Raw genomic sequence first — 11,016 nt, forward strand, 5'->3', positions numbered from 1 at the left:
CCTCAAAAAATAAACTTGATAATTTTCCTAATAATAATGTTATAAGACAGAGACCATTATCTTAACTCACCCAGAGGAAGCCGTTGCCATCTTGAGAATTGTGCAATGATGAATTATATGTCTTTGACCATCACATTAAATAGCAATACCTAAATAAGAAAGAACATTGTAAAATAATACAAGTGATTTTTAAATAATTTATGTGGAATAAAATAAAAACCAATTTAGCAGTATAGTTATCAGACTGAGGGTGCTTGGGGCTTATCTGAGCCCCCCCCGCCCCCTCCCCCGACCATTACTTCCACATCAGGGCTGCCTCCACCACCACTTGCAGTGGACTACCAGATAATCTCATACAATCCATGGGCGATTTGTTTGCAAATATCAAAAGGGAATGCCAAATGTGGCCAGAAAAGCCTTTAATATCAGGGGGGTCTGGAACCTAGTATGTTACCATGGTAACAAAACTGTTAAGCTCATATTGTGGAGCACAACTAGTACAATGCCAAAAATCAAGCATTCCTGATACAAATTGACCCAGATATCTTTTTTTATCATATTTGATTAACATTCGGTTGAGTTTGTGACATCATCACTTGCAACTGACTAATTTGCATATTTTAATAACTTGAATATCTCATTAAAGAAGACAGATATTTAACAATTACTCACTGAAGGTGAAGTGAAAATTGATGAATAAGTGTTTTAGTATCACTTCAGAGCTGAACAAAGAGAAAAACGGACTAAAACATTAAAACAGAGACGCAATTGTTTGTTTGCATACACGTATGCACTGAGCTGTGGTTTTAATAATAAGCTTACATGTACATCAATTGTGAATCAATTTACACATCAAGTTCAGCAGTAAAACAAACAAGTGAAACACTATGAAAAATAAACTCATCCAGTACCTTTGTTTTATCGCTGTTGACTTCGTTCACAGTTGTCATCCTCGTCTAAGAATGAGTAGCTTTAGTTTTATTTCGGTCAATCAGTCTGACCTGCTGGCGATCAACATAACCACTGGGTTTATGATTCTTAAATGCCTTGAATATGAGTTCTTGAAAGGATTTTTGGTCCAAGGGTGACAGCAGTCATTTTGAAAAATTCATTCAGCAACTGTCCGCCATGTTTACTTGCCAAGATGGCAAAGGTGGCGAGCTTAGTAATCAAGCTCAGAAATGTTATATTCACTGCCTGGCCAGTGCAGTAAATATAATGTCATATAAGGAGTCACTCAACCAATCAGATTGCTGGAAACTCTGTTCAGCTCTGAAATTATACTAACTGAAATTATGAAATAACTGAGCTACTATGCACACTCTCATTGGTCAATAGCTGTGTTTAGATGAGAGTATGTAAACACAGTTGTGATGTTTTAGATTCACACTTATTTTTGAGAATTACTTTATAAAAGTAACAGAGCACTTTTTCCACGTTTACATAGCCTCATCTAAACATTCGGGGGGCTGGGAGAATTCTTGAAAGTCATATTTTACGCAAACCCGAGACGTAATTGAGGGTTTGCATAACTGTCTTGAATTCTCCCAACCCTCCTTGTGTTTTAGATGAGGCTACGTGAACACAGAGAAAGTGTTCTGTTGGTTATTAATAAATAGTAAACAGCATTTTTCTTCTCATACAGACAACTTGTTTACGTTTTAATATGGCTTAGATAGGAAAGATGCACATTTCATTATAGTAGCACTTGAAAAGAAAAACTTCTTTGTTGCATTTATTTTTGTGAGATTACACAATATTATTGCATAATCTCATATAGGAATTGGCCCATGTTGAAGGCTTGAGGAATTGTTTTATGAAACCCGAGAATCTCTCCCCCGATGAGAGTTAATAGTTAATGAAAATAGTGAAAACTCATTTTATGAGAGTTAGTAGTTAATGAAGATACATGTAGTAAAAACTCGAGACAAAATCAGATTCATTTGTCACATTTACAAAGCGGCAGACAAGATGATATTTGAAATGTAAACTATCTTTGCTTCTAGCCAAATCCCTTCTAAATGGCTCAAACAGACCCAGGAACACAGGTAAATAACAACAAACAGGGCATTTATTTTGTAAATGTTATTGCTGAATGGATACAGCGTTTGGGTCCCCTGTGCTTTGGGCAAGCGAGAAGATTTTCATGAGCGCAAATCGAAAGCATGGGAGATTTAAAATTGCCTACAGGCCAAAATTTAAGTAGTGATGCGATGAATAAAATCCCAACTTGGTGTTGCGATAATCTCAAACCCTTCGGTGTGCAATGTTTGTGTTTTTCATGCTGCGGTGTTCAGTAAGAAAAGTTATTTGTGGTACTGTGGTTTCTTGCTTGACCTTTCTCAGACCTATATTTAGCATCCAAACTTTGTTAATACATGCTAATTTATGACAAGCACACACCATTGTTTTTAACAAATTACAGACCAACACTGTCCAGTTAAACTTCAATATGCTTCAGCTGCCAGTCTGAAGCTGTTTTTATTAATATATAACTTGACAAGTAGCTTTAGCTCTGCCATGATGCATCCAGAGCTAGACCAAACTTATTATTGACTGCATAGCTTTTTTAGCTGATTGGCACTGTGATGTGTTCATTTCATGGAAAATTGTTAACGGTGCCCAAGACAATAAAAAGTTAACCAAGGTGAAAGTTCAATTAACCCTGTGATCAGCCATGGTTTAGGTTGGTAACCAAGGTTGAGGTGACAGATACATCAAGTCCGCTTGCGGTCACGTGGTATCTCGCCCATGGTGTCCAGATTGCATCAATCTCATATGGTCACATTTTGGACGTACCATTACAAAAACAAGTGCGAGTGTTTCATAACGATTTCCAAACATGAGAAAACAGATGAAAGCATGAGGCTGCTTTGGCCGAGTACTTTTATTGTTTTCAAGTGTTTGGAAATCGTGATGAAAAACGATGCACAAGTTTTTGAAATGACTTCTCAAAAGAAACAATACAAAATAATGCAGTGTTGTATTTTTCTCATTTTCTTTAAAATGCCTTGTATGTGTGATTTGTTGCATTCAGTCGGCAGTTATTGTATTTGTGAGCTTTTGTTTTTAATTATCCAATAGTTTCGCGTTGCAGCAAATTTGTATTCCAAAAGCATAGCAAATTTGAAGTGATTTACATTTTGTCAGTTTCTGCCATGGACGAAGAAAGGTTTCACCTCCCGAAAACAATTGAGGAAGAACTCTGCGTAGAGAGAGCAGTACTGCAGTCTACCAGATATAAAAATAAGTGGGTAGTAGGCATTTCTCAGGATTGACAATGAGTGCGAAGTGTCAAGTTTCCCATACTTGAAGTTGGTGGAAGTTTTAAAGAGTATGAATTGCACAAAGTTCAGCCGCTTACTAAGCCGGTAACAGACATGGACGCATTGATGCTCAAGTACTGGTTATCCAAATTTATTCAAGAGGTGGCAAAGTCTTCCAAAGATCCATACCCTCCGAAAACTTTGTATCAGATTGTCTGCGGCATTTGCCAATTCATGGTGGAAAAGAACCCAGCCATCAAGTTCATTCCCTTGGACTCTTCAGACAAAAGGTGCATGAATTGGCGTTATTGGAGAGGGGGTCCGTTTGATATTTTAAAACTTAAGGAAATTGCATCAAACTCTGTTCTTTTTCTCATTAGATTTGCTATCTTTAGACGAATATTAATTGGACACAGAAATGAAGGATGGGACTCAAGCTGGCACTGGTTTGAAAGCGAAACAAAAAGAAAAAGAGCCAGTCACTGATGAAGAAGAAAGCGAGCTGGGGCAAAGTGGAGTATTTGGAAAGGAGACCACTAAGTCTTAGTTAAATGTTATATATTACTATAATGGCAAATTATTTGAGATAAACTAAGAATAAAGCCAGGATCCGAGCCAGGATTCAAGCCAGGATTTGAATCCTGGCTCGAATCCTGGCTCGGATCCTGGCTCGAAGTTTAGGTACCCTCAAATTATTTGGTCTCCGTGGAGGGGAGCATAGGCGAATCTGCTTAAACAATTTTGAAATAGGTGATAATTACATCTGTTTTGAAGACAATGCATCCAAAACATTTCATGGAGACTTGCTTGATTTGAAATATGAACCACGTGTCGTGACGCATATTTGTCATTCTGTAGGTGAATCTCATAATCCTTGTCTTCTTGAATATTACCACCTTTATATTGGTCTTGTGGAAATTTGTGCGAAAGAAGTTGATGCATTCTATTTCAGGCCTAACGTGAAAAGAATATGCTTTGACATTAATAAGCTTAATCGTTTTATTGCCTGATATGTGCGAGGCTGCTGGAATAAAGTGTAAAACTGCGCACTGTTTATGCATAACTTGTGCGTTGAGTTTGTTTAATGCTGACGTTGACAGGAAGCTGATTCGCGATAGAACAGGTCATAGATCCAATGCTTTGATGAAGTATGAGAAAGCTAATGAAAAGGTCCAGACCAATGTATCAGCAATACTAGGTCCTAAGTTGGAATCATCAATGGTAAGTGCGACAATTAGTGTCGATTCCAGCAGTGAGTCCGTGTCACGGAAGGTAAAAAAAGTTTCTCAGAATGTGGATATGGATACTATGCCAGTCTATTTTGGTGACTTTAAGAAAATGTACTGTAAACTTTAATTTCAAATTACTTCAGCTTGTCAGTTTGTAATTTGAAATGTTTTTCCTGCCCATTGTTCATTCAAAATTAATGATTCATGTTAAGCTGTGTTTGAGTAATCTATGAATATGCAGATTAAGAACAATTTTATCACTAGTGATGAAAATGTGATGAAACACTAGCGATTTTCAACTGGTGTTTCATTGAGTTTCAAACTCATCCACTTGACCCGAATGGGGCACTCTGGTTGGCTTATAATTATTATTATTAATGAGTTTGAGAAGTTTGTTTTCATGGCAAAAAAGTAAGCCAAATTCGGACCAGCCACTCAGACAATATATTCGAAAGTACGTCTAGATAGTCTGAAGTTCTCGTTCCACCATTTTTCGATGAAATTTCTGTGCAAAAGAGTTTCAAACCAGAATTGGTTAGCAAAGTCATTAAAAGCGCTTCCTCTCTCAGCAATTTCTAAAAGTTGCGTGGTTTTGGAATATTTGAACCTCCTAATTCGTGGGTTAAATGAATGGAAATAGAACTCACATTTAACTACAGAATGTTGGTCTGTAAACAAACACCTAGAAAGTAAATGTTCAGCTAGATAATCACCCTAGTGAACAATAGTTTATTTATTTTACATGAATGTAAATGATTATGTTGTTTGGGTTCCCTGTGGTCTGAGTTCATTGACAGTAAATTAAAAACTAGTGAGACAATCTCAGATAGTGCAGAGCGCAATTGATAGCTCTGGTACAGTAGTCCCATAAGTACTCACCCCTACTCGGTTCACTTCCGGTTTGTGTCTACCTTGGTAGTCTGCTTCGGCTTTTCCCCTTTGCAGTGTGTATGTTTCAAGGTTGTATTTTCATTCAAGGTCCAAACATTACGCACAAATTAATTACTACTGGTGCTTTAAGTTGATTTTCGTTCATTTTAAATTCAACAATACGCTGAAGCAGCAAACGTGACAATTTAGCTCTTCACGCCAACTTTGTAACTTGATACTTTTGTTTTCCTCGCAAAGCCATGTAATATGAAACCCCTGTTTTCTCCAAAACATACGGAAGATGTCCTTGTTTTTTGGAGATAAATGAAAGAAAGTTAAATATCTGATGTAGTGATGAAGAAACGGAACAGAGACGATGTTTTACTAAAAATGCAAATTTTTACCGATGAACAAGAACTAATTTAATTATCAGATAGTCACGAAATACCACTTTCTTTTTCTGTTGCCACCTTTGTTGTTAACAATAAAACAATTCAAAATTAACACACAACAATATTGATGGCTGAGAAGCTTTTCAACGAAAAGTATTGAAGATAAACAGCGCTACTTGGCCGATATGAATGAGTCTCCTCAAAGACTGATTAAATTAATTTGCGCTTTCATTAGGTGCCATGGCGTCTGCAGCAATATTTGAGCATTTTCCTGGTTTCCTTTGTTACAAATTCACAATTTGCGGAGTATTAAAGCCACTAACTTGAGAACTTTTTGGTCTCTCTTACAGACACAATTAAGGCAAGAAATAAACAAGTCGCTAAGGAGAAGCAATATATTTGAACTCTGACAAGCACACTATTGTAGATTGAAAACAGCAGATGATATTTGTTGAACCGACCTGTTTGTAATTCTAAAAGCTACGCAGCCACAGTAACGTTTCACTTTTGCAATAAAAGGGACAACTGGCGCTACCTGAAAAATAACTGCCGTCCTTGTTCACATGACATGATATATAAAATACTGCGTGTAAAGATAGTGTATAACACTAACAATGCTAGAACGCATGCATCTTACATGTTGAGCTCTACCATAAGGAAAACCACTCAACATTTGTGCGTGATTCTGTATGCAATGTATCCTTCACCTAATATAGAAGCCACGAACCCTAACTAATCTACGCATGCGTTTAGGGCAAATTAGTTTTGTTCTAAGGAGAATGGTACCACAAGGAGAGCAAGGGGTTACCTGAAACAAATATATAGCTTTGCGATGTTCAAAGTTAAGCGACGGCGATGGAATGTGTTTTACATAGAGTACACATGTACCTTTCCCACCCTACTCCCATTACTTCCTTGCCTCTAGACTAATTAATTAATTGAAATTAATTAATTAAACAAACATTAAAGTTTACACCTTAGCGCCATAGGGCCATAGGGCCATAGTGCCATAGCGCCATAGCACCTTAGTTCCTTAGCGGCAGGCAGCTCCCATAACCATCCCAATAGTGCACTCTGCACTAATAACAAACAGAACTTAACATTGATGCAGAGCATGCACATCATAAAATTTTGCAATTCAAAGCGAATTTCTCTTTGGGCGAGTGAGCAGAACTATTTTTTTAATAAATGCCGCCCTTGAGTAAGCGTCGCTTTTGAGGCGCAAAAATTAAGTAAGGGCCGTGGTGCTCATTCAAGTAAATATGGTAGTTTTTTCCTGATGAGTTTGATTTCATCATCTTAAGTTTGTAATTCCCTACTGTACATACATGTAATGTAAATATATGTTGACCTCAAAATATTTGAGTGTATGCCATGGATGAGGCCAGAAATAAGGTGTTAAAAATCACATATTTTGGTGTGAGATAATTATGAAGTATGGTTTGAAGGACTTGAAGGGAAGAGCTAGTCAGACTCACAGCAGGAGAATGTTTCCTAGTTCTTAAAAATAACACCTGGCACAATGTAAAAAAACAGAGTACGAAAGTTTACAGTCCTTAAAATCGTTACGTTTTCAACTTATATTTAGGTTTTTGAACGAACTTGACACGAGCTAGGTCAGAACTTCTAGTTTCTTCTGGGACAAGCTAAGCTACTCATTTATTTTCAGACAATATTTTGACCCATTTGAGCATGGATTAACCAGTTGAAATACTCATGTTTCAAGTTATATTTCAAACTAAAAGCATTCAGAGAATGGGGTTCTTGATAGTAATGAAGACACACATCCCTGATCACCTCCTCTACCAAGGTAGCTATGTACATAAAGATAATTTGGTTTTATCAACTGGATTGACAATGTGAATTGGCCACTGTAAAGAGATTCAAAAGCTGACGCTTCGAGCATTAGCCCTTCATCGGAGCGAATCAAGGAATTGTGGGTTGTGTGTGGCTTACATACAGAAAGATGGAGCTACACTATTGGTGTGTAAGGATACTGTAAGGATTAAGAGTGCCAATTTGAAAAATAATTTTTTTGTTCTTGAGTTTTGTGGCTCTCCGTGCTTCCTTGATCAATGTAAGGAAAGGCCACAGACTGCCATGTGTTGCTTAGAATGATTGACCACTCATCATTCGCAACATTGAGAAAATATCACGACCCAAGCGATCCATCAAGATCTTTGATCATTTCAACTGTACCTCAGCCAATGTCATCTACTGCATAACTTGCACTCTTTGCAAAAAGTTACAAAACAGCAAAACAGGGAGATGACTAGGCGACCGATTCCAAGAAAACCATCGTGACATAGAGAAAGATGACAAAAACACATCTAAACACATCGCAAGACACTTTAATCTCCCCAATCATTCTAAGTAACATATGGCAGTCTGTGGCCTTTCCCTACATTGATCAAGGAAGCACGGAGAGCCACAAAACTCAAGAACAAAAGAATTATTTTTCAAATCGGCACTCTTAATCCTCATGGTATCAACGAGTGCTTTTCATTCAACTAATTTATTCTGTTGTTTTTCATATTACCATGCACCAACCAATAGCATAGCTCCATCTTTCTGTACATAAACTACACACAACCCACAATTCCTCGATTCGCTCTGACGAATTCGAAGGGCGAATGTCCAAAACGTCAGCTTTCGAATCTCTTTACGGTGGCCAACTCACATTATCAATCCAGTTGATAAAACCTAATTATCTTGTTATACTTGCCACAGACGCAGCACCACAGTTTCTTTAGAAACTTACCCCCTCTATTCATATGTACATAAAGCGTGCATAAAGAGGGATGCGTCGAAAACGAAGACCCAAAAATGAAGACCGAAGACCTAAGACCCTGTGGTCTAAAACGAAGACCCACCGGTCTAAAACAAAGACCCTTTGGTCTAAAACGAAGACCCACTGGTCTAAAACGAAGACCCTGTGGTCTAAAATGAAGACCCACTGGTCTAAAACGAAGACCCACTGGTCTAAAACGAAGACCCACTGGTCTAAAACGAAGACCCACCGGTCTAAAACCTTTTTTTTTCCTTCAGGAAAGACTATACACTAGGCTAAACTGCTTTCGTTTCTTTAGCGCATAAATTGAAATGTCATCTGAGCACGCGGCAAACTTGACAGTTGCTTTATCTCAGTCAGTACAACATGTCAAATTTTGTAACGCAATTAAATTTCAACAGTATAGAAATATACATTTTAGTGACGATTTTAGTATATTTTGTCGTCACCAATATTCTATTTTTCAAATGCATATGAGCAAATTACAAAAATGAGAGCAATTTAGCCTAGTGTATAGTGTTTCCCTGAAGAATGTGAGAGTGATAACGTAATTTTCCTGGGAAAATCAAATTCTTGTAGCACGTAGTGAATAAATTTGCGAGTTACGCACAGTGGACCTTTGCGTCTTTATATGATAAGTACAGTAAAGCAAAGTAATGAAGTCACCTCATCATAATTTGCTCATATGCATTTGAAAAATAGAATATTGGTGACGACAAAATATACTAAAATCGTCACTAAAACGTATATTTCTATATTGTTGGAATTTCATTGCGTTACACAATTTGACACGTTGTACCGACTGAGATAAAGCAACTGTCAAGTTTGCCGCGCGCTCAGATGACATTTTAATTTATGCGCTACAAAAACTAAAGCAATTTAGCCTAGTGTATAGTCTTTCCTGAAAAAAAAAAAAAGGTCTGAGACCGGTGGGTCTTCGTTTTAGACCAGTGGGTCTTCGTTTTAGACCAGTGGGTCTTCGTTTTAGACCAGTAGGTCTTCGTTTTAGACCACAGGGTCTTCGTTTTAGACCAGTGGGTCTTCGTTTTAGACCACAGGGTCTTCGTTTTAGACCGGTGGGTCTTCGTTTTAGACCACAGGGTTTAGGTCTTCGGTCTACGTTTTTGGGTCTTCGTTTTCGACACATCCCATAAAGAGTTCGTTGTTGGGCGATCCCCCTCCAAACGTGAAACGGTCTCCTTCACCCATCGAATAAACAAGATCCCAAAGAATATTGTAAGACGAAACGAAGAATCTACTTGTCATCTCTAGACACTTACCGCTGAATTATTGCTCAAAACTGCATCAAATACCATCACCTTATGGAGAATATGTACAAAGGCGACAAAATATTCGACGCTCAATGCAACTTTCATGTCCTCCGATAATCACGTGACCCATTTTCTCCCCAGCGTTCGCAACAGCAATTCTCGTCCCTTTTCGCTCCTCTTAGGCGGTAGGGCCTGAAGGGCCCTTCGATTTTCGTACTAAGGCCCCGCCGGCTAAGAGAAGCGAAAAGGGCTATGGGGACGAGAATGGCGAAATCTTTGCGACCACACTTTGTAATGAAAGGCTCTCGTAAGTGACCGCTCCCCTAAGCGACCGCGACCATTTTTGGGATTACCCAACTGGACTTTTCCCTTGTCTTTAAGCCTCTGTAAGCGACCACTCAGAGTCTTTTACATGACTCAATAACGAAACTGCAGACTGCGCTTAAGTTTAGCCGTGTCCATAACCGTCTATATCAGATATAAAGCAATACAACTTTCTTTTGTTTTTCTTTATGAATTATTAATGAGTTCCTGAAGTTCTCGTAAGCGGCCACCCTCTATTGTTTTACCATGCGGTCGCTTACGAGAGCTCATTCTTGTAAGCGACCAGCTCTAGTTGCGACCACTTTTTCGAATTTCCAAGGTGGTAGCTTACGAGAGCTTCAACTGTCTTTTCTTTCGTCTGCTTTACAAAAATAACGCAAAAAATAAAACAAAGACTTAAAAAAGGCAAGGGGATACCTACTAGACCACTTGATCCGCAATCTAGCACGCTGATCATCAGGCCACCGCACCTCCGACACGCACACCCCGCACATACACATCAATGGGTCAACTTATACCGGTATTTGACTGCACTAAACTGATGAGATACAGGGATAAGAGGTCTCCGTTGTCCATAGTCCCAGTTCTAGCCCTCTCTCTGTCAGGCAGCGTTGCGGGACAGAGAGAGTACGAGAACTTGACTACGTTGTCACTGGAGGCCTTCCTCAGGTTGCTACAAAAGCTAATAAAAAGCTGCGAATAACTGTCGAGTCAACTGTTACATGCGAGAAGATGAAGCGGTAGGGGGTTAAATAAACAATAGCCTCCATTTTGCGCGGAAATATGCTCGGATATTTGTCCGCGGACATTATCTGTTCCGAGAAGCGAACAGTTCTCCGAGAGCGTAGCTAGATAGGAGAACCCCGCTGGCTC

The 11,016-nt window shown here is 38.6% G+C and overlaps 1 protein-coding gene and 1 pseudogene across 3 annotated transcripts in view; one reads left to right on the plus strand and one right to left on the minus strand.

Annotated features, from left to right (window-relative positions):
• LOC110042930 (uncharacterized) overlaps positions 1 to 10,964 on the minus strand; it is a 41,051-nt gene extending 30,087 nt beyond the window's left edge. For 2 of the 3 annotated variants that reach the window (XR_002295954.2, XM_089275565.1), the window contains exons 1-2: positions 9,829 to 10,964; positions 71 to 149 (exon numbers count right to left, since the gene is read on the minus strand). Coding sequence is in view for 2 of the 3 variants with exons in the window: in XM_089275565.1 (XP_089131691.1) it covers positions 71 to 90 (20 nt within the window). In the remaining variant the exon portion in view is untranslated. Of the gene's footprint in view, positions 1 to 70; positions 150 to 911; positions 3,895 to 9,828 lie in introns of those variants that run through there. The other variant, XM_020748316.2, reaches the window with a different exon arrangement.
• On the plus strand, positions 3,381 to 4,622 carry LOC149102285 (uncharacterized; annotated as a pseudogene).
• Positions 10,965 to 11,016: the final 52 nt, after the last annotated feature.

This window comes from Orbicella faveolata, unplaced genomic scaffold (assembly GCF_042242905.1).
Source record: "Orbicella faveolata isolate gen_17 unplaced genomic scaffold, um_ofav_v1 contig_36, whole genome shotgun sequence".
NCBI classification, from domain to species: Eukaryota; Metazoa; Cnidaria; class Anthozoa; order Scleractinia; family Merulinidae; genus Orbicella; species Orbicella faveolata.